This window comes from Agelaius tricolor, unplaced genomic scaffold, assembly GCF_023055355.1.
Source record: "Agelaius tricolor isolate 1412-34295 unplaced genomic scaffold, bAgeTri1.0.p SCAF_16, whole genome shotgun sequence".
Lineage (NCBI taxonomy): Eukaryota > Metazoa > Chordata > Aves > Passeriformes > Icteridae > Agelaius > Agelaius tricolor.
This window is the reverse complement of record NW_027269276.1, coordinates 10,163,185-10,187,067: the sequence shown is the minus strand read 5'-3', so window position 1 is coordinate 10,187,067 and position 23,883 is coordinate 10,163,185. Positions and strand designations below refer to the sequence as shown.

The window sequence follows — 23,883 nt, the reverse complement described above, 5'->3', positions numbered from 1 at the left end:
CCGGCTCCCGCAGCACCGCCCCGCCGGCAGCGCCGCCCCCGCCCGCCTTGCCCGCGGTGTCCCGGGACCGGCCGCCAGCCGAGGACGGAAGAGGAAGTGGCGCCGCGCCGGGAGCCGGTGAAAGGCTCCGCGGGGGCGTGCGGAGCCCGAGCCCAGGGAGGCCCCTCCCCGAGCAGCCGGCGGAGGACGATGGGGGCCGCCGGGCTGCCGTGGGCCGCGCTGTGGGCCCTGCTGCTCCCGCTGGTAAGGACGGACGCGGGGCCGCGCTGCCGCGCCGGCCGCGCCCGAGCGGCGCCACTCGGGCCGGCGCTGGCGGATGGCGCTGCTGTCGCTGCTGTTCACTGCCGTTCGCTGCCGGCCCAGGGGCTCCCTCTGCCCGCCTTCTCCCCCGGGCCCGTTCCCGGGAGCTCGCCGGCCGCGGCGGGCAGGGCCCGCGCAGCTCCCTTCTCCCGCGGCTGGGCTGGGCTGGGCTGCGCTCCCCCTGCCCCCGAGCGCCTCGGGGTCGGGCCCGAGTGTGGCCCGGGGGGTTTGGGCCTCCCGGGCGCGCCTCGGGCGAGGCCTCTCGGTTCCCCTCACCGGGCCCGGGGAGCTCAGGCCGGGCCAGCTCCGGTCACGCCTTGGGAGTTGAGATAACAAATTCACGGGGGCCTTCGTGGATAAACATGGTGTTTAAATTCGGATACCGCGAAGGGGGAAGCTCCTAGAGTGTGTGTGTGTGTGTATCCTGACTTTTGTCTCGTTCATCTTCAGTTTTGGTTTTGGTGTGGTGCACATTCTCAGCTTGTCCACAGGTGTACATTGCCGTGGAAATCTGGCAGACCACCTTCTGCCAAATGGGGTAGTGAAATGGGGAGGCCAGAAAATTCCATCATCTGCTTAGGCAGTATAAAGGACATGTATGCATTAAATGCTGTTCCACGAAATTTGTTTGGTTTTGGGTTTTTTTACTTAATGTTAACAGAATTTATCTTGTTTTGGTAAGACAGGATGCAGAATACTTCTTTCCTGTGTAGGAAGTCACCACTGGATATGCTCAGCAACAGGTGCACAACACAGTCTCTTAGTACCTTGGGAATGCCTGTGGGGGTAGTAACTTGTCTCCCTGGCTTTTCCTGAGTCCCATGTAGCTGTCACTGGCGTGTTGGGGTTTTCTGAAGAGTGGCTTTGCCCTTTACTCCAATGGTTGGCTGCTGCTGACAAGGGAAGGGGCTTCTGCCCTCTTATAAGACTCCAGGCCTTGTCCTGCCTCCTTCTTTGCTCTACAGATGCAGTTGTAGCAGTGGTGAGCATTGGACCAGGTCATTCTGCCTCAGGAGTAGTTTCTTGACATTTACAGCACGGGGAGCTGGGTATGGGGAAGGGTCACTGCTGCTCTCTGGGCATGGGCTCCTGTTCTCCTGGGTCACAGTGCCTGCAGAGAGGGAGAAGGGCTGATTTGTGTGTGTCACATGGCCACTGGCAGAACAACAAAATGATGGTTGTTCTGTTCATGGCTATCTTTTCCCCCCTGCCTTTTTATGTTTCTGTGGGTTTTATGTTGTCACTTGCTACATACAGACTACCTTCTCCCTAGTCTGTACCTTTGTGTTTCTGTATGTCTTATCTAGGTACTAATTGTGATGGATGTTGTAAACATAGGCTTGGTTTGGTCTCTGTGTCTCTTGGTTCATCTGATTTCCTGTATTCTGTGTGGTGCAGTTACTGGGACACTCAGCAGTCAGCCCAGGCTTATATCCCTGCAGTGGCTGGGACACCTTTGGAAAATTAGGGATTAAAAGACAGAATGGGACTTCTTCTCTATCAAAGATAAGGAATTATACAACAAAAATTTAAAGGGGATAAAGGAAGGAAATATGATGAGAGAACTACCTGTTGGAAATAGAAAGGAATTTGTTTGGAAGTTATTAGGAATTGTCTGAACCTGAAGGCAAAGGAGATGGTGATGCCCTTAAAGTAAGGACAGCTGTCATGCCTCTTCTCCATGGGAATGCTTTTATGCCAGAACAAATCAGCCTAGGGAAGCAGGTTAATCTTTTCAAGAGACGTTTTTGTGATCACACATTCAGTCTTTTTCTTAAGTAACAAAATTGAAAGTGTGTTCGGTGAAAAATGTATGTGTACTGAGAGCAGGATTTGTTCAGTGACACAGCTGACTGCAAGGCCACCTGCCCAAACCTAGCCCTTGTCTGTTGTGAAAGGACACTGAAGCCATTAGAAAGTAACAGGACTTTAGCTGGATGCAAGAGGATTTCCCTGGAGATGTTCCAAGTGAGGCATATCATGTAGTGTTTCTTTTAATTTTTAACTTCTCAATGCTGTCTGGAGCTCAGCATGAATAGGTGTGGCTGCACGTCATGCTCAGGTCCTGCCTCTCTCCACCTGATGAGGATGAATTGTGTGCCCTGATTAATCCCCAGAGGAGGGAAGCTTGCCAAACAAAACATGCATATCATGTAAGCAAGTAATCACTCCTTCTAGGTGGATTTATCTTGTGTAGTGTTAACACTTGATTTCCTGGAACCCAGAAAACACTTATCATTCTATTTGGTGAAGCAGAAAGAGCTTTTAATGGATGTAAACCTCTGGGGCTTGCACCTGTTAGAAGTCTTTACTGCTTTTAATTCACCATTAGCTTGTACTTCTAGGTGAATGCATTTAAGAGGGGCAGCTTGATCATTTTTGTGCTGATCATAAATCATGGACCAATTGATTTCAGCTGACAGCTGAAGAGCTGTTCTGTATTCAACAGTTAATGTGCTCAGGCCCTTTGACACAGTTCTCCCAGCAGATGTTCCTGCGCTGGGGCCAGTAGAATGGATTCCTCTGAAGAAGGGGTTTTGCTATTCAAACCAGGCAGACATAAACCTCTGAACAATATCGTCACATGCCTTTATTTTCTCTCCAGTTCTCCCTTGCTGCAGAATACAGATCTTCTAGCTGGAGGAGAAATGCCTCTCTAGCACTGTTAATGCTTAGCATTGTGTATCTGACTGTTTGGGCTTCTCCCCCATAGGCATGCCTACTTCTAGCTTTATATGCTAGTGGTTTTTCTGTACACATCTGAAATTTACAGCAGAATTTTAAAAAATTATTTTTTTTACTGTGATGATGCTTTGTGCTATTGAGGTCAGTTTCAAGACAAACAGTTGAAGTAAGAACATCTTCCAGTTTTTTACGGGGATACTTCTTTGAGATGCAAATAATGTTTATTTCTTTTCACTGCTTTATAGGTGTAGCTGCATCTAATCTTTTGTCTGTTCATTTATCCACTTAGATACCTGACCTTTATTTATACTTGGGGAGAAGAATATATTCCTAACATTATCGCAAGTTTTAAAATTCAGCTGTATTTGTAAATAAAAGGAATCATATTATGTGAGGGGCTCTAATCTTAAGAAACACCAGTATTTCCTTGACTACACAAATTCTTCTTAAGGTACACTAGTTGGTCTCTTTGTGTTGACAGTTATTTGTAAGTAACTAAAGTTACTTGACAAAAATATTTGGGGAATTGTCATATGATACATATACATATACATATATATATATATATATATATATATATATATATATATATGTATTACATATAATCCTCCGTTTTTGTTAGTAGGGAAAATTCTAGAGTCTGTGAGGAAGGAAGACTCTAGAACTCCATCTCTTTTTCCATGTGCTCTTCTAATTGCTTTCCATGTAAAATTTTACACTTTTTGGAAGGCATAAGATAGAGAATCTGAAGTGATTTGCTTTGGTTTCTTGCTGGTATTCTGCTGCTTGGTGACATGAGCTGTACATGTCATAAACACACTGTATTTGCAAAGAAGATAAGCAGCATTATGCAGTAACTAGGTTCTTACTAGATTTCCACCCTGCTCTCAAGCTCCCCATCTCTCATGGCATCAGTTATTATGTAAAATAATGAGTTTAGTAAATTTCTTTTCTCCTAACAAGTCTTTCTCTTCATACGCTTTTTAGAAGAATGTTTGCATAGCTGATATTCTGAACTTGCTGGAGCTCAGAACTCTGTGATCTCTTGCAGGTGGCTGCTGATGAGGGGATCCTGCACGCCTCTGGAAGTGGAGTGCCTCCAGTAACTAAGGATTACTGCATCATTTACAACTCCAATTGGCTATCTCTTCCAAAAACCTTGGACAATGCTGTAAGTAGCTTGTAGTCATGCTCTCTAAGAAAACTAGAATGCAGTATGAATTTGAGTCAACTATAAATGGTCTTCAAAATTTTGAGTTAAATATGTGCTACACCGAATATTTGCTGTTTTGCTTCATGTTGTCCCCTTCCCCCCAAACCACCCAAAAAAAAAGGCTGTAGTGAACATTTCTATCCTTGAAAGAGTTGGCTTCTAGAGTTCACAAAGGGAATACTCTCTCTGTGCTTAGAACCAGCTTTTGTATTTATGTGTTTATTTATTTATGTGTTTATGTATTCATTTTATCCTGTTAATTTTTTTCTCTTTGGATGTTATCCTTATGTCTGAGGTCTGTATTTGGGAGTTAAATTTCTGTTTATTTTTTACAAAAATTGGTAAACTTCTGGAGCTTTTTTATATTGGCTTGTCAGTTTCATGTACTGTTTAATTGTCTTGAAACCAGGTGATTTTTCTGTGTAATCAGTTTCTTATATTTAAATTACAGTACCAACTACTGTGAAATTGCACTTAGAAATACCCAGATTATTTCAGCTCTATGCTGCTTCAAGTGTTCCTCACTATTGCAGGCTGCAGAAAGTGCTGCTGTGATTTTATATTCCTGAGTTATTCTTTTCTGTTACACCTCTCCCTGGCAAATCTCCAGTTAAAGAGCATAGTAATGTAGTCCTCTGGATTAATTTGTTTGTAATATCAAATTTCCTACTTTAATCAAATTCCTTTTCTCCCTCTTTCTTTGCAGACTTTCAGGACTCTGGAAAACCTGACTTCTACAGTCCTCTGCAGTTCAGCTGAAGTTCCTTCTGGCTTAATGAAAGACAAAGCAGTTGTAGTGATGAGAGGAAACTGCACTTTCTTGGAGAAAGCAAGAATTGCACAAAGTTTGGGTGCTAAAATGCTTCTGATTGCCAGTAAATCTAGGCTGGTAAGTAACAACAAACAGTTTTCTTCTGTACTGAAGTAGTGTCCTGTCTGTTTGGTGTCATGCAGTGTTGTGCAGGGTCAGCTGAGAGAAGCCCCAAAAGCAGAGGAAGCTGACCATGTGTGGGATTGCAGCATGAGTCATTTACTCTCCTCACAGAGCTGTGCTGCTGGGCTGTGCAGTGCTGGCTTGAATCAGCTCAGAGGAGCTGCAGAGCTGGATGTTTACATGTTCCTTGTGTCTTCAGACATGTTTCTGAATGCAAATACTTGTCCCTAATTTTAGTGCATTCTGAACTCCATGTAAACCTAGGTGATACTGGTTTTTATCACACATGTCTAAAATAAGCTAGGGAAGTGTAATCCAAAACTGGAAATCACAAAAGGTCTTGTGAGATCTCATTGACTTTTTGTTCTCCATTGCAGCTGCAAACTGTATGTACAAATATGTACAGTTCATGAATTTGTGTGATTATCACTGAAAGTTCATCTTGTTTTAGAAGTGTAGAAATTGAAACCAGTTTTGATTATCCCTTGTAATACTATAAAAACACAACAGCATTAGGAATCCAGACATGTTGGTATTATCAGCTGGTTTGATTTAAGTATATCTATCTTTTTTAATCTTTTGCAAAGGGTGATGAATGAGCTTTTTGGTTTTTACCTTCCTACAAATACACTGAAATGGAAAGAATAATCTGCTTTTAGGGATCTAACCTATTTTGTAAATAGGCTCAACATACATACCATTTTCACTTTCTTTTTTAGTCTGCTATTTCAGATAACAAGACTGGTTTTGAAGATGTGACTCTTCCAATTGCTCTTATAAGATATAATGACATAGTAGATATGCAGCTGGTAAGTAACAGAACTTCAGCATGTTATGGTTGTATAAACTTAGGTATTTGAACAAATAGATTAATTTCAGGTCAGGTCTGGATGTCTGCCTGATTTGAATGTGCTTAGATACTGCTTTCATTCCTAAGAGAGGATGGACATTTAGTTGTGGAAGTACTAGTCTTCCTAATTAGGTGAACAAGAGAGATGGATTGATTAGAACACTGAGAATGGGAAACACTATACCTGACTGGAGATGGGGAACCTGAAAAGTTTCCTGCTGTCCAAGATAAGCTGTATCTTCCAGTAGACTTGGATACAGCTGCAGGTGCCTGACACACATGAAGAGCTGTAGCCTGAGAGTGCAGAAGTTCCTTAGTGCAGAAGCTACAGCAGCTGAGCTTGTAGCTGCTGGCACCAGAGCTTTCAGGCAAGCAGCACCTGGGCAGGCTGGATCTTGAGGAAAGACTGGGAGTTTTTTGCCTTTGCCAGATGCTGAGCTCCCTCTGTATAATGTGACAGCATTAGCTGAAGAATGGTTAGGCAGTGTAGTTTGAGTTTCTGCTGGTGAGATGCCAAATGCATGTTATTAAAATACAGCAGTTGTGCTATCTCCTACACTTTATAGGCAGGAGAGTTTGTTTTGGGAGTATTTGGAGTTTGTTTTCCTTGGCATGTAATATTAGGATAACAAAACATTGCACAGTGTTTTAAGGAAAACAGTATATTTTCATCAGTGTGGCTTTTTCTGATTTTTTATTTAGTGTTGAATAGTTTTGCTGAGCAGGAGTTGTGTTGCACGTGTTTTTCTGGGGATAGCAGAGGCTAGCACTGTGTAGCCTTAGCTTCTTGAGTTGAATTTGCAAGCTCACTTCACCATTTCTGCTCTCAATCTTCAGAGCTGCCACGGGAGGTTGTCTTAGGTAAGTATGCAAGCTGAAACTGCCTGATTGGTAGGACTTTGGCTGTTTGCTGTCCTCACTGCAGATAGGCACTGGCATGACTGAAGGTCTGTGCTGGCTTCAGACTGCCACAGCCTTGATAAATACTTGATAAGTACTTGATAAGTACTCCAGCTGGGTTCAGGCTGTCCTCTGTCTTCAGATTTGTTTCTTCAGTCTGATGAGTGTTGTTTGCTTGCTTGAGTGGTTTTAGGATGCCCTCCTAACATGAAAGGGAACCAGGGCAGGTTAGGTCTGGATCTTCTCTGCACTTCTTTATTGCCCAGTTATGCTTGGAGTGCTGTGATGTGGAATCACTTCTGTACAGCTGGAGTAACTCACCAAAGCACCTCTGCTGCAGATTGGTGTGCCAGGTGATGTCACATACTGCTGCTGAATAAAAGAATTCATTTTTGTCTTAGAATGAGACTGCCTTCATAAAAGTAGTGAGGAACACTGCCTAGACTACAAGTGATCTTTCCTGGTTTTGCTCTGCTTTTTTGCCAAAGCCTTCTGTCCTGTCACTGGCAGCTGTTATTTTGAATTATATGCACTGCTTGGAATCCAGCAGCCATTGTACACTTCCAACTACAGTTGCATTTCTTGTTTAACTGTCTTTAAAGCTTCCAGCTTCCTCCTTTTTTTTAGAAGAGAGAGACAATACCAGTCTGAGGGAAGTAGTTTATATAAGCATTCTTTTTACTTGACAAGTAAATCATCTCTGTTAGCCCTCACCATTAGAGCCAAGTCTGTTAAGAGTTTTGATAGCAGTAGCAGAGTGGTACAAACCTTGTAGTCAGTGGACAGCTCTCTTGCAGGTTTCTTACCTGGTGCAGTCTGTTTCATTCCAGTGCTCCCTGTGGTGGAAGTTGAGACTTAGGGAGTTTTTAGTGAAGAGGGGAACGATAGGAGCAAAAGGAAACAGTTGCTCTGGATTCTAATGTGAATTACACTTCGTAAGATTTATGAAACTTCAAGGAAAAACTGGATTAAGATATGTTGAAACTGAATACTAAAAATGTATAAACCTCTTAGGATTTTTTTCTTTTTTTTTTTTGGTTCTTGGTGGTGTGTGTTTGGGTTTTTGTGTATATGTGGTTTGTTTTTTTGTTTGGCTTTTCTTACATAGAGGATGCTGTAATTCGAATAGGGGTTTTTTCCCTTTAATGTTATGTTCCACTTCATACAACTACAGTGTTTCACTAGAATTTAATTTTATTCCTTGTTTTCTGAACTTCCATAACTTCAGGCAAAAGGAATGATTCTGACTTCTTTAGCCTGCAGAAAGGTTATTATCTGTAATTAGAAAATTTAGATGTTGAAATGATTCAGCTGTCTTCATCGGTGGCCACTGTATTCCATTCTACCACTGGCCTTCCCATTCAGTCTTTTTAGTGCCAGTTTGATCTTTCTGAAGCCAAACCTGTCTGGCATGTTCTTCTCTCTCTTGCTTTTATCTCACATGCAGACTGTAAACAAATCTGGGGTTTTTTTCTGCATCTCTGAAGTCTGTTCTCACTGCACAATTACTTTAGATGTCTGGACTTAGTTTGACTGCAACAGCAAACTTGTCTTCCCTACTATTTTCCATTTCCTACCAAATTATCATCTTTTCTTTGTTTTTTTAAATCTTACCTTTCAGTCAAATGGAAGCACCTTGGTTTTGCTTTCAGGATTTTTGTACAATTCAGTACCAGTTACATCTCAGTGTCCTCTCCCATTTTCTTTTGTGTACTTCAGCTGATTGGTTTTTTTTCCTTAGGTCTTAAATTTTTAAAATAGTGTGAAATTGCTTTCTTTTCTTTTGAATCCATCCCAACACATGTTTGTGTTAAGCTGTTGGTAAATAACTTCCTGCACCTCGAGCTGTCACTGGTGTTCTGTCTGAAGCCTCTTGTCAGGCTCTGAGCTGAGTTCTGTGGGTTTGAGAGCCAGAGGCAGATCTGCTGGTACCTCAGTGGAGCTGTGAGTTGTGTTTCAAGGTGATTGAGTTAGGTGTGCTTTCCTGCAGAGCAGATGTCTTTGATAGCACTTGGTGTATTTTGGGGAGGTATTTGGGCTGGAGGCACAACCTCTCAGAAGTGTGGGAAGAATGCAAAGAGGTTCCATTTTCTCTTGTGGTATCTCTGTATTTGCACAGGAGCAGTAACAGATTTGTTTCCAAACCTGACCACCCTGAAAGGTAGCATGGGAAGCATTGCTTCTTGGTAAACATATTGACATGTCTTGTGCAGTGAGCTGAAAACTTCCTCTCAGCATTATGTAGATTAAGAGTAGGAAATCATGATGTGCATCTTGTTGGAAAATAAGCAATATAATTTCTTTGTTCCCTTTATGAACCAACATGTGTGTTATATTTCAGGTGCTTGGAAATGAAGTTAATGTGACTCTGTATTCACCACCTTTGCCAGAGTTTGACTACAGCATGGTTGTCATCTTCCTAATTGCTGTGTTTACAGTGGCACTGGGAGGCTACTGGAGTGGAGTAGCAGAACTGTAAGTTGGTTAAATGGAACTGCTTAAATTACATGGACTGCAAAGCTTGTGAAAGCTGTCACTACGATCAGTGAAAAATTATTTTCTTTTAGGTTGGTAGTTAAAAAAATTAGAAGACCTAAGTGCAATTAGCTGCTTTGTCATTAAATGTTTGAGCACTGTAACCTCTGAAAAATCACCGGAGGTCTTTGAGGAACCTCAAGCACAGGTTGGAAAAGTTCCTGAGGGATAATGCAGCTCTTGGGAGGAGGCATGAGTTAACATTTTGACAAATTACCAAACACTCTGTAACTAGCATTATAATTCTCCAATATCCACAATAGAAATTAGGTATTTTAGTTACACTTTCAAGTGCAGTGATTCAGGAGGTAAATACATCTTGTATGTAGTGTCTGCATTGGTAGGGATTGGTGCAGCTGCTCCATCCCAGCTGGCTGTGCAGCACTCCTGTCACTGAGAGCAATGGGATGCACAGTTTGGTTGTCTGGCTGGCTCCAGATAAAGTCCAGCCTGGCTTATCTGCTTCAGCTTTTTGTTTTATCTGGTGGAGCAGCAGAGCTGGGGTAGCAGCAGCTCTAGGCCTGGGCAAGGACAAGGAGGCAGCAGCAGTCCCTGAGCAGGGAGGAGGGATTGGCAGTGCACAATGTGGAAAAGGCAGAGGAAACTGGGGGTGCTGGGGGTTTCTGCTCTGTCCTTGAGGGGTGTGCAGCTCTAAGTGATGCACAGAATTGTTATTAGTCTGGGGTTAAACTGGCTGTAGCTGGCCTTTGAGAGCCTGCTGTTACTCTGCAGTATTTCTTGGGTGGCTGTGTATGCTAAATGTCTTGCTACCTTCAGGGTCTCAGTGGTGTTCTGGTGCTTTGCTCCCCAGCACAACAAGGAGAGGATTGTATGTGATAACAACAGCTTCCTTTTTCCCACAGTTATGCAAATTAGCTATTTTAAAGAGATTAAAGAAGTAGAAGGAGGGGAGGTGTGTATGTTTCTTTTTTTAAAGGTTGGATCTGATTATGCTTCTTTTTCACCTGCAGTGCTGCAGGGTGTGGCTGTACTGAATGCTAAAATAACAAAATGTGGTGCTGTCTCCCATATTAAAAATACCTAGATGTAATTTATTAAACTAGTTAAAGTTTCTTTCATAAATCTAGGGCAAGCTTTTTTTTAAAAAAGCTGCTTATTCAAAGCATGTCTTCTGAGAAGGTGATTCATCTAACAAGGTGCCTTGCTCCTGTGGGTTACTCTCTTTTGAAGGTAGCTGTTTCAGTGCTGAATTCAGCTTTTGGCAGGTGGGTTCTGGGATTCCTCAGGAACATGCTATCTGATGGGCAATTTGCACCAGGTCTGTTCTAAATAGTAGAAGGGCTCTCTGCTCAAAGAACAAACACAGCAATTTAAGCCTCCTTATTTTGCATGGTGAGGTATAAATATGGAGTATGTATGCACAGGAATCTTACTCCCAGTTAAAAAACCCCCAATTATACCACCTCTCTTTCACTTACTCTGTAATTATGAGGTGTAAGAGTAAAGGAACTGGTACTTAGCTAGCTTCATTCTTTAACATGAGTGGGTTTTGCAGACACTTAATGTCTAGATGAAATTTTAAGAGTGTGCAATACCTCTGGTTTTGACTTATTGTAGACATATTTATCAGATTCTCCACATTTAGCCCAATAAATTTTCTAATCAGAGGTGATGCACTAATAGAGCTCAGTGTGTGCATCCTGAAAAGCAGTTTAAGAGTGTAGTACTACTTTTCTTCACATGGGTCAGGGTTTTGGTTGGGGATGCTCCCTTAAAGTTGGGAATTACCACACCATTGGAAAGGAGCACAGTTAAGAATCTTTTTCTTGTGATCTGTGCTAGGTTGGAAGTGCTTATCTTCATTAAAAAAATGGGGAGAAATTCAAACAATAACCATACAGTTTTCTCTGGGTTTAAGTCTAATGATAATATGAAGGACTAAACTGAAACCTTGTCAGTCTAAATGTTCTATAACCATCAGTTCTGATCATAGCATAACATTTTCATAATCTGTCATCTGAGGTAAATGTGTTTGTTGTTTTCTTAAAACAGTGAGAATCTGAAAGCAGTAGCAAGTCCAGGGGAGAGAGAAACTCGATGGAAAAAGGAAGAAAATGTTACTTTCACCCCTGTAACAGTTATCTTGTTTGTTGTCATCTGTTGTGTCATGCTGGTCTTACTTTATTTCTTCTACAAATGGTTAGGTAAGAAACAATGAATAATCTCATTTGACTCACTTTTCTATGTGATATTATGAAGTGGTTTAAGTCTAAAAAGCTAGATTTCTAAACTCAAATGAATATAACTTTTAAATTATCCTCTCCATGCATGAGTTGAGGGTTGAAAGGATGCAGTTGCTACTTAAAGGAAAGGTTTCTTCAGCTGTCTTTCAAAATCTGCTGTGACAGTGCTTGTTCTGAATGAAGTCATGTGCAAGAAAGGTGACTAATGATGAGTAAAACAAAATATGATTTATGTCAACATTCTTGGGAGGATGGCAGTGACAACCTAGTAGTGTTTGAGTTTGCTTGATGGGAGCATTTATTTGTTAGTTGGGGCTTGGTGTTTGGTTTTAGTTTTTTGGTGAGGATCTGGCTAGAAAGCAATTCTGACACCTCTGAGTCAAGTTTTTGCTTGATGAGAACTTTGTCATAGCAGAGACACTCAGAATTCAGCATTTTCTACACTCAGCTTACTATGATCTCCAGTACTGTTGAGCACTGGTATAACTGTTAACAGTTTATATCATGGAATTAGAGAATCCTCAAGGTTGAGAGAGACATTCAAGATCATCCAGTCCAACTGTCTACTCTGTACTGTCACTGTAACCCTTAAACCACATCACCCAGTGCCAGTCAGACACCTCCTGAACACAAAATATCACATGTGTGTTATTGTGTTTATTTGCTGTTTTCTGGTTTTTTGGCACTGATTCCTGTCTTCATTGTTTTGATTTAGTTTATGTTATAATATCAGTCTTCTGCCTGGCATCTGCAATGAGCCTGTACAACTGTCTTGCAGCATTAATAGGAGAAATCCCATTTGGGCAGTGCAGGTATTGTGCACCTTTCACTTACTAAAAATGGCAGGTTTCCTCTGGGTATTTTCTGGTTGCTACTCAAGACAGCATGAAAATACAAGAACAGTTTGATGAATTGTTTCCTGTATGGTTTTAGTGTGTGGGATAGTAACAAAAGAAAATTACAAGCTGCTTTTATAAATATTAAAGGTATCTGTAGCATAATCAACAGTTAAAATAGCTGTAGATTTGCTGCATTACCTATATTTGAAAGCATTCTATAATAAAATTTGAAAAGCTCTGGTTGACTGTCTGAGCTTGGTTTTACAAAATGCTGGTTGTCTGTCACGTGTGCTTATTGTGTTCATCAAGGAACTCTGTAAGGGGAGGATCCTGCACATTTGATCCTGTTTGGAGCAAGTACTGTGCTACAGGCAGCAGGGAGATGGGTTGAGAACACCTTGGCAGCTTAAGGATGTGTGATAGCACAGGCATGTGTCTTGGCTGTTGCAGGCCTTCTCTCTTAATTTAATTATTTTCTTTTAGGATTACATGTTCCAACAAAACCATTGAAGTGAGGCTTATTTTCCTTGCTATATTCTGCATAGCAGCAGCTGTTGTCTGGGCAGTATTTCGAAATGAGGACAGGTAAGTGGTGCATTCTGATTGAGAGTAAGGTGAATAACTGGTGTTAATGAACTTCCCAGCATACAGCTAATCCTGGAGTGCAGCATCCTTCTAAACTCCAGTGCCAATTTCAAAAAAGTCATGAAAGTATTTTGAAGCTTAACAAGCATGGGAGTAATAGAGAACAAAGCAATGCAAATGAGCTGTGTGGTAATTTGAAGTTACAAAAACTATGAAGATGAGGAAGAACTAGCTCGATTGCTAATGATTGCCACAGAAGAAAGGAGGTGCAGAATAGCACAGGGACTAGCTCTGCTCAGCAGTAGCTACAACATCCCTGTGTTATCAACACTGTTCCCAGCACAAATCCAAAACAAAGCCCTTACCAGCTATTGTGAAGGAAATGAACTCTATCCCAGCCATTACCAGCACAGTTACCTGTTTATGATCAGAGGCTGGTATAAACTGACCATCTTGAAACTAGGACTTTGGTGGTTTTGCTAGCAGTAATTCTGAAAAACGAATTTCTTGCTTTCTGAGAAATTTTCCTTGCTATTTCCAGAAAAATCTAGATTCCAGCAGCAGTTTGAACTACCTGTAAAAATGTTTTGGGTTTTTTTTCAGGTGGGCTTGGATTTTGCAAGATATTTTGGGAGTTGCTTTCTGCCTAAACTTCATTAAAACACTGAAAATGCCCAACTTTAAGGTACTGTAAGTTGCTTACCTTAAGATAATATTCTACTGCCACAAATCTGCAAGTTTACTGTCAGGAAGTAGATTTTCAATATGCAAGAAATATATATTAAAAACATAATCTTTACCACTTTTAATAATTATTAAAAGAAACGAATCCTGTTCTAAATGTTATGCCAGTACCACACATGGTACTGCAGTGGTTCCAGAATCCAGCTGTGTGATACTTCAAAACCCACAGTAATATTTTCTTCTCTTTTTTTTGCCAGTCATGTGTAATACTTCTAGGCCTCCTCCTTCTATATGATGTGTTTTTTGTCTTCATAACACCATTTATCACAAAGGTATGTCTGTGAATTTACAGTAAGAACAAAAATGTCTGGTCATTGGGAGAATATTTTTGTTTAACAGGTCAGTGTGTACAGTGTTCTCAAGGTGGAGAAGCTGATTTCCATTTTTTCCCATGTAACACAACAGTGGCCTAAATTTTTATGGCAATCACACGGTCAAAAGTATAAACCATCCCCACTTAGTGTGAGGGATAGTGTGATCATGAGAAATTACTGCCCTCCAGTTTTTGTCCTTCTTTTGCTTTATACACCCATTTATTGGAATATACTCTAGTGCTTTCTGTAGTGATCACTTGCAATGTGCTATGAGCTGTGTGCAAGTGTTAACCTGCTTTTATTTTGAAGTAAAAAGCTCTTGGCAGAAAAAGCTGACATGTTTTTATCTAAAATTCTAGCTACATCTAGTGGACTTGTTGTTTGAGGTTTTTTAACATTATTTTAGGCTGGACTGCATGTTTTTATTGTCAAACAATGCAGTATAATACTGTACAATACCAGGGCATTCCCTTTGATTTTCAGGATTTTTCCAATCCTGAACTCTAAGTGGAGGTACAAGCAGTTTTTGTCAATGCGGTATGAAAGTTTTGGTTCATCAAACCACTGACTTTTGAAAAATAACTTTAATTTCAGAATGGGGCAAGTATAATGGTTGAAGTTGCAGCTGGTCCCTTTGGAAACAGTGAAAAGGTATGAACAGTCATTGTAATATGTGCAGCATTAAAGTACTGACTCTGTGTAGCTAATTCATAGTGTGCTTTTCAGCATAACTTTCTCACAAAATATAGCCAGCTTCTGCTATTTCCTTATAAGTATTAAATGCCTGTTGACTTGGGTTTGATCCTAGAGTGATGGAAACTTGGTGGAAGTCCCTACTGAACGCTCAGCTCCCCATGAGAAAGTAAGGATTGTATTTCAGATACTGGATTTTTAAATTATTTCCTCTGAAAAGACTGTTCTTTTGGGGAAAACCTTACTGTCCAAATTTCTCTTTAGGGCCTGGATATCATTGATCAGTATTCTATAGTTAGGTTAACAATCAAGATTTGTTACTCCTGTTACATGGTTAAATAGTGTTTTAACTTTTTTTTTTTTTTTTTTTTTTTGTATGTGTGCATATTATTTGTAAATCTGAAATTCCAGCTTACCAGTTGCCTTAAGCTTTATCTACTTTCTATGTTGGTTTCTGGTTTTTACTTCAGGTTCTACCTATTTTGAAGTCTGCATTAACGATAAACTAATTATATTTAAACTGTTTATTAATTCAAGCAACCAAAAATATCCAGAACACCAGAATGCTTTAGATGAGATTTATGTGGCTTCTGCACTAATGTTTTCCAGTTACCCGTGGTTATTAGAGTGCCTAGACTTGAACACTCTGCATCAACACTCTGTGATTTGCCCTTTTCATTGTTGGGTTTTGGAGACATCATTGTCCCAGGTGAGCAAATGGTTTTGGTAACTAACTTAGGAATAAATATTTTGGGTTTTATTCTTAGCTGGCTTGCAGAGTTTATTCACAGGGTAATTGCTGAATCAAGTGCAGCAGTTTGCCTTGATCAGTCAGTGCAGAATACAACAAAAGCCATAGTAGAAGAAAGCTCACTATGTTATAGAATAATTAAATAGTGAAAGGGTTTTTTTCTGTTTTACTGGATTGAATAAATGCAAGTCCTGTAGGTAAATCCAGTTGTCAGTATTAACTAAGTATCATTAAAATCTCATAAAGCAAATATTCTGTGACTTTGTAGGATTTTCATATCCTAGACTATGTAATTAGAGGTGAGGTAATGTAAAATATTTTGCCAAGTTTTTCCATCTTTCTCAGAAGAACTGAATTTGGCCATAATTGGAGTCTTGAGCAAATTACTTTATTCAAGAATGTGCAGACAAAATTGCTGAATGTTAAGAGTGAGCATTAGAAACCTATTGAAGAAATTAAAAATAGGTTGTTACACTTCTGTATTAGAAAGCTGAAAATAGCACAATGTAATTAGGTTGCTTGAAAACCCCAAACCTCTAATTCCAAGCTTGCTTGGCTCATGTTTCCATTATGTTTTTTTCTACATTTACAGTAGGATTTCTTAGACTGGTTCTTGCCTTTACAGAAAAAATATTGGAAGAAGATAAAATACCATAATGTGAAGTCTTACTATAAATTCTTTTATGCTGCTTTCATTTGGAGAATTGGGGAGAAAAAAAGTCATGACTAAACATTTCATTAATCCTCTTCCTTTTTAATTTTTTTTTCTCTTCAAGGGCTTCTGGTTGCCTATTGTCGAAGATTTGATGTTCAAACAAGATCATCTTCTATATACTACATTTCCTGCACAATAGGTAAATTGTGATATTTCAGCATGGTTGATCTTCATGGTAGCTTTTTTAAATGGCAGATCTAGATGGTTTTCTTCAGGTAAGGTTCAATGTTGTCAAGAATCTCTGTAAAACTCTTTTTAGTGTGCCTAAGGTGACTTCTTTATGGCAGTGAGTTGCTTTGAGAAATCTTGGAAATATAGAGCAATTTATTGTGTCTCTTCAGTTATATTAACAAGGAAGCTATTTCCTTGTTATATTAACAAGGAAAATAAAAAGGAATTGTCCTACTAAATGATTGACCTAATCTGAAAATTCTCCTGTTCCTGATTGTGTATGTATGAATGTCTCTTCATAGCTTATGCTGTTGGCATGGTGCTGACTTTCATTGTTTTGGCACTGATGAAGATGGGGCAGCCTGCCCTCCTCTATCTTGTACCATGTACACTCATCACGAGCTCCCTCATTGCCTGGAGGCGCAAAGAGATGAAGAAGTTTTGGAAAGGAAGCAATTACCAGGTAGGCTCAGGCCTGGACTATTCTATTTATTCTGTTGTTAATTCCTTTGAGTATATGCTTCTCTGAGAACTTGGTGATAGATCACTTGCAACCCAGTTTTTGCAAGTTTTCCTGTGATCCTCTGGAACTAATAAGGAAAAGTAGTCTTTACTCTTAGAAAATCTTAGTCTAGTGGTTGACATGGCAGAACAAAGCTCAAGGGAGATGAAATAGCTGCTTCAGTACTCAGGGAGGAAAAGTAATTTGTTCTATTTACTTTGAAATGTTTTCTTGTATTTTAACATTCCCCATCTATCATCTTGATGTGGTATAACATGAGTCACTGAACTAAGCATGCAGACTCCAAACTGCACTAGTTCTGTATGAGAGACAGTTCCAAAAACTTGGTGATGGTCTAGAACTTTAGAAACTTTCCATGCATCACAGAGGGCCTGCATTATCAGGACTGTATGGAGCATTCAGGAACAAAATAGCTGGTTCTGTAACTGTTTCCTATCACAGCACACACTGTGGGCACACTGCCTTGGATATTCTGTATTACTCCCTTGGTTATGTCTAACACTGCCCAGGAATTGCAGTTCTTAAACTCTCACCTGTTGACATGTGCACGTTTTCCCTGATGTGACTTGCTGTAGTAACTGGGTGTGCCAGGAACCCTTGTGAGCTGGCATTTATCATCAGACAGAGCAGTCTCAAGATTATTCTGTGTTTTGCTTGAGACCTAAGTTCAGTATTGTTTGAATTTACCATCACCTATATCTAGGGCATTTTGAACTTGGAGCTTGGATAGTCTGTTCTGGGAAAAGGTGGGTGTCAAGTTCATGGTGGATAGAAGCAGCTCCTGCTTTTTCAAGATTGGAAAGTTTAAGTGGATCCGTGGAAGTTAAGAGTAATTCTTGTAAAACTACAGGCAGCAGCTCCTATAGTATTACCAGCAAAATGCTACCTTTTGTTGATCTAATACACTACACCTGCTTCAGTTGGCCTAGGTGTGAAATGACTCAGTTTTTCAACTTTAACTAAATACCCTGTCTTTTTGTTTACAAAATCAACTCCTCCTTTCATAGGTCCAGTGAATAGAAATGTTCCTCTGTAGGTCAGAATGAATTTGGTTTACTGTGCATTTATATATAAATTGGTGACTGTTTGCCCTTCTAAAATAAACAAAGTCACATTTATGAAGCCCAGTAACTCTGGATTTGTTGTGGGGAAAACACTTTGCAATTTATTTTCCTCACTTGAGTTCTGAGTAAGATTGGCCTAAGTAAATTTGGCAGGTCTCCTTAGCAACAAAAATTTCTTGTACTTCTTGTAGCAAAACTCATACTTGAAAGAATTATGTTGCCATAGTAGTTATTTCATGTCCTTTCAACTGGTTTCTTGAAGGATTAAAACTACTCTGAACTTCAGCTTGTTTTGAGTTAGATTACTTCATTTCTAGCAGAATTTAAAATGTTGGTTTCAATCCCCCACTCCACCATCTCTGAGTTAGACTTGTCTGTAACTGAGCCTGCAGTTGAGCTCTGTCTAACTTTACTAACTTCTATTTTTCTATAACTTTCTGAAGAATATTTTATATTATTTTTTTGTTCCCAGAGAGTGTTATTCAAGTGTCACTCTTGAAAAGCTGAAGGGTTGATCTTTCTCAGATGTTGTCCTTCTTATCTAAAACTGTATTTTGAACTGTCCTTACTGAACTTACAAACATGCAAAAAAATCCAAGCAAACAAACAAAACCCCAAACAGCCCCAACCCACACAGCTCCAGGGTTGAAATCTCCAGCTTTCAGTGCTCACTTTGAGGAGGAAAGATACGGAAAGATGTCAGAAGAGAATTTTTTTGCTCCATCAGTGATTGAGGCTCAGGCAGAGCTGCTCTGTTGACAAGGATGGCCAGACTTGTGTAGAGATTTGCTTTGCCCTCATGGGAACAGAAGAACCTTGCAGAGTTGGTAGAGCAAAGTGTCCTAAGAATAGGGGTAGAAGAGCATGTAGAGTTCCTCAGGTGACTAAACTTCATAATAGTAGTCCATTAGTTACCTTTTTGGATTTTGGGGTTTTTCTGATTTTTTTGTTGGTTTTGTTGTATATGATTTTAATAATGGAATGAATTTTATTTAGGTATCGGACTCCTCCAGGACGCCTTTGCTACAAGGTGTGATTATGGCCTTCTTTTAATGCAACTTTATTAATTGTCTTACAGTTCCTTTTTTCTTCTTTTTCCCCTTCTGCTTCCTCTTTTCAGTCTTTTTTTTGCATCTACCTCTTAATTTTGTATAAATTACTTGGTAGAAGAGGGTAGAACTGAAGACAAGATACAAATCTGTATTCACTCTTAGATGTGAATAGGGGTCACACTTAGGTTTTCTGGGGTTTTTCTTTTTTAAAGGAGTGCAGGAAAACATAGTATTGAGTAGCAATGAAGCTGTGATTCCTAAGCCTGAAAGCAGGCTTTGTTTGCTTCTCTACTCTCCAGCTTCCCAAACCCTAGGACTGTCTTCAAATATTTGCAGTTGGTGTTAGTTCCTCTTCTGTTACCTGTATTGCAGCCCTTCACTTGATTTTTCTGTGTCACGGCATAGATGTGAAAGCCTGCTTAGTGCTAAACAATTTTGTTGTCTTGTGTTACAATGCTGAGCATTATGGATTTGCCTTTAGTAATCATGTCTGCAGCTCTTGTGTCACCCTCCTGGTCCACAGTGTCCTTCTTGCTGTCCTGTCTGTCCCTGGGCTGGGGAGCAGGGGCTGGGGCCGGCTCTCTGCCCAGCACGTCTGGGCTGCAGCGAGCTTTGACCTTTCTTGGCAGTAGCTCCTGACTGCTAACACTGATGGCATTTATTTTTGCTGTCCACACAGCTTGCAGAGAGCAGTGCAAGCTTTCAAATTTCAGCTTCTCGTGGAATTTAAGCATTTAAATACAATCTTGAATTATAGTTGTTGGAGTTACACATCTATTTATAAAGCGTAGGGTGTCTGCTCTGAAGACAATTTGAGATGGTGAATTCTGCCTGTGTCTTAAACTCTCAAATAAAAATGCTTTTCTCATTAGCTCCTTTCTTCTAAGAAAGAGTACTTTAACAATTTAAGTCTCATTAAAAAGCCTTAATAATAAAGGAATTAGATATAAACCAAAGATGATATTAGGAAGTGGGAGGGGTTGAGTGCAAATTAAAAGCAGATGGCCAGACTATTTTTATAACTTAGAATTCTTCTATCCTGCTGTGCACACTCCAGTTCTTGGATAGGTTGGTAAAATCACTTTTTTAGTTTCTGCTTTATACGTATGACAAATACTTGACTCCCCAAGATAGCTCTGAGGTCCCATAATTCATAGCTGAGGTAATTTCTGTTTCTGCATAATGATGCAGTCTTAAATTCTAGTTATGCTCAGTGTGGCTCTTTTATGGTGTAGTCTTGAGCTGTAGAGTTGCTGCACAGAAAACATTTTAACTATTCACTGAAGCGCAGAGATTTCTTGGAAGAGTAATGTACTTACTTTCCTGCCATCTAACTGGCAGTATTGCTGCTGTGAAGTGTAAAATAAAGGTTTATCTAGGTTTCTGGATTGCTTATACTCCTCATGGATGCTTTCATGATAAATTAATTTCATACTTATTTTCCAGTTATTGATTTTTAGAATACTCATTTTTGTATCAGTGCAATCGATGAAATAATTTTAGGAAAATCTAGTGGCCTAAGGCCACTTTGAAGTCTTCTACATGGAGTAGTCTTGAAACTTTTTGGAGTTTGTCAGTTTGAAGTGTTTAGCACTTCTTATCTCTCTTTGAAGTAATAAATCAAGTATTGGTCACTGGCATGTTATAGAGCATGCACCTGTTATTTAGTAAGTTTTATAATCACATTTTTAGATTCTTGCAAATTCATCATAACTGGGAGTTGTTAAGAATTCCATGAATGCAACATTATTGCCATGAATCTTGCAAGCAACTGTGTGCATGGGTACTATGTGCTCTTACAGGGAGAGATTTGTACTGCCATTTCTAGTTTGGCTCTGTGGAAGTGTTTTTTTTGGGGGGGTGAGTTTGCTGGTTTTAGTTTTTAATGATTCACCATGTTAGTAGATAGGTTAAACAAAAATGGTTTTGTTACAAAGCTGTCTTAACACCTCCCCCTTAAAAACTGTCAGAAATTCAGATGTGAGAGCAAAGCTTCTAAGTCTCCTCCACTTCAGAGATGTTCATGAGCTCTCCACAATGTACAATCAGATTGCTTTGCCTCATTCTTAGCTTAAAACAGCACCTTTGTCCAGGAGTGTAGCCAGGTGCCTCCATCCTGCAGCTGGGTATTGTAAAGATTCCTGCACCTGGGTATTGTAAAGATTCCTGCAGCTTCTGCTGAGGCTTTGAGGAAGGGGCTATCCTGAGAGAATCCACAGTGGAGACACCTGAGTGGACAAAGCTGCTTAAATGCCACCTTGTACTTTTAGAGAGGCACCTGTTGTCCCCAGCTTGAAGTTGTGGGCTGTCCTTCTGTGTGGAGGAAAGATTAAAAGTGGGGTGGGGTGGCTTTTTTAGCCTTGAAACATTTATAGAAAAGACACCCCCCTCCCCCTCCAACACCTTTAGAGTTTTACAAGGCATTCGATTTTAAATTTAACTTCAAAATCTGATTATTAAGTGGAGATTTAGATACAGGTGCTATCTCCAGCATATCTTTGACTTTGGAATACACTGAATTATTGCAAGTACTTTTAACTCTTATTTCTAGAAGCATCTTGTCAATTGCATAGGAAAAGACTGTACAAAAATACTTAGCAAAATTACTTTCTCTATGCTGGCCATTAGATGATCCTCCCTAAGCACAAGGGAGATAGATGGCATGACTGGATGTAATATGGTACTGTGGGGAGAGGTTGTTCTTGTTTTATCCTGGAAATGAATACTTTAATCCTCATTCAAAGGGATGGTTTGAGTTCTGTAATTGTAGAGAATGCTTTGATTTTGGTGACTTTTGATGTGGATTTTGGGTCAGTGTAGAGGAGAATTCTGGATATACTGAAATAAATGCAAGATTGTCATTAGCACAAGAGCTGGGCATTCACTGTTGGACTGAGTGTGTGCTGCTGCTCTAACTCAGTCCTTAAGCCTATTGGCAAGACTGGTGCCTGCCTTAGTTCTTACTGTCATTATTCTGGAACTTGAAGGGAGGGTTGTGAAAGGCCTTTTCTGGTCTTAGATGGATATTGTGGCCACTGGGCTCTCCTAAACATTCCCCAATCCCACTGACTTCTTTTTTGGAACTGTCATCTTGGTTTACTGCACAGCATGCTGGTGTGGCTGGACTGTGAAACAGCTTATTTAAGCAAAAGTGCTTTTGATAAGGTATGTTTGTGTACTTTGAATGAAACAATTCTGGTGGCATAAAAGAAGGAATGGCACAGAGCTGGGTCAGAACTAGAGGAGAAGAGAAATGTTAATGGAACAAGTCTTTTTACCCTGTGCACAGAATTATACCACACTAAGTGTGTACAACACAGCAGTCTCAGAGCCTGCTTTTGTCCTGGCAAGGATTCTGAGCAGGTGCTACTAAGACAAGAAAATAATTGTGTGGAAATCTGCCTACCTTAGATCAGAACCCACACAGTGAGCAGCTGTTGCACAGAAAGACAGGCAGGATATGCCACTATGGAAGAACATAAGTAGGGGTTTCTGCCTTTTGATGCTTAAAGCATTATCTCTTGTCCCAGTAATCCTGCCACTCTGGGTATGAGCTCCTTGGCACATTTTGTTTTGTCAGCCTTGGTTGTACTATTCTGTGTCTTCTGTCTCTGGCTATCAGCTACCCAAACTGTCCAGTTCTTGGCCCCTTGTTAATTATGCTCAATTCTGAAGCCCTCAAACTGATAGGCTCAATTTGTCACACTAACAAATGTGTGTATTACCTCTGTCATTCATTCAATGCCTTGTCCCAGGAGAAAAACCAGAACCTTCATTGCCTCCAGCAGTACAACAGTGGATAGGGAAACAGGCTGCTTTTTAAGTCAGGACAGCTACAAATTTGTTTTGAGTTATCCAGGCAATCCAATCAGTTACATCAATGCCAAGTAGAATCAGTCTATTTAATAATCTAGTTTGGATTCTCTCCTGATGCAGGACTTTAGTTCCATTTCCTTTATCCCTTCTCAAATAAAAGGAAAATTTACAAAGAAATGTGACTACTACAGTTAGTTTTGACTAAGTGTAATATAGGTAGCCTTTACAGCCATGATAAGAGAAAGTCCTTTCTGATCAAGCTATTGCTTGAATTAAATTCTGTAAATGTCAGGTAAGATCCTAGAGTCTACTTACAGTTTTGCAAGCCATATCTTTGAAGAATTTGCATAACCCCAATTGGTTTTTGTTCTCTGTATTTAATAATTGAGATACTTCTGACTCACAAGTTCATTTTCTTGTAGAGGACCCGGGTCCTTGGTTGGAGACTCCTTTTGTAGTGGAAAGCATTAGCTAATACAGCTTTGATTATTTGGCTTAAATACTTTTCTGATCTATAGAGGACCTCCTAAATGTATGCTGCTAAAATGCACTCTAACACGTGTTTAGTTATATTTCTCTTAGCTAACAAATACTTTAGATCAATGGGGTAAAGCTGTATTTCTTTATAAAGAGCCGTCTCTTTTCCCCTTTTTTTTTCCTTTTTTAGATGATGGAACACCTGGATTACACAGGAAATGAAGAAAGCACAGCATCAGCCACTGAACAGCCTGGAGGACAATAATATGTGGGATATCCTGATTTAAAATAGCATTTGAATTTTTGACAGCTGAATTACAGTAAATTTGGTGGAATTTTACAATAGAGTGTTTCCCACTCTGTGTAAAAGGGTTTTTTATTCCTGCACCTATATTTTTATGGAAAATACTGTTAATAACATAAAAGTAATCAAAATAGAGTTGCATTTTTACAGCCAAACCATAGCTAGTAAAACCGTGCCTTATTTCAATTTAAATAAAAGGATATTTTCTATGCAA

The 23,883-nt window shown here is 40.0% G+C and overlaps 1 protein-coding gene across 5 annotated transcripts; it reads left to right on the top strand.

Annotated features, from left to right (window-relative positions):
• On the top strand, positions 1-23,883 carry SPPL2A (signal peptide peptidase like 2A). 5 transcript variants are annotated; one of them, XM_071441445.1, is made up of 17 exons: positions 10-243; positions 4,037-4,156; positions 4,905-5,087; positions 5,852-5,941; positions 9,224-9,357; positions 11,431-11,582; positions 12,337-12,433; positions 12,944-13,045; positions 13,649-13,730; positions 13,987-14,061; positions 14,698-14,754; positions 14,912-14,965; positions 15,406-15,505; positions 16,324-16,401; positions 16,736-16,896; positions 19,017-19,050; positions 23,556-23,883. In XM_071441445.1, exons 1-17 carry the CDS (start codon positions 190-192, stop codon positions 23,585-23,587), a joined length of 1,605 nt encoding a protein of 534 aa, XP_071297546.1. In that variant the 5' UTR covers positions 10-189; the 3' UTR covers positions 23,588-23,883. The 5 variants fall into 5 exon arrangements, with proteins under 5 accessions (XP_071297549.1, XP_071297547.1, XP_071297546.1 ...); XM_071441446.1 differs by lacking the exon at positions 14,912-14,965 and having other exon boundaries at positions 9-243; positions 19,017-19,052; XM_071441444.1 differs by lacking the exon at positions 19,017-19,050 and having other exon boundaries at positions 16-243.

What these genes read in the sequence shown, in the direction of transcription:
- SPPL2A (XM_071441444.1), top strand. Translation starts at nt 190, where the DNA reads ATGGGGGCCGCCGGGCTGCCGTGGGCCGCGCTGTGGGCCCTGCTGCTC. An exon ending in GGGCCCTGCTGCTCCCGCTG is followed by an intron (nt 244 to 4,036) that starts GTAAGGACGGAC and finishes GATCTCTTGCAG; the next exon opens with GTGGCTGCTGATGAGGGGAT. An exon ending in TTTCTTCTACAAATGGTTAG is followed by an intron (nt 11,583 to 12,336) that starts GTAAGAAACAAT and finishes GTTTTGATTTAG; the next exon opens with TTTATGTTATAATATCAGTC.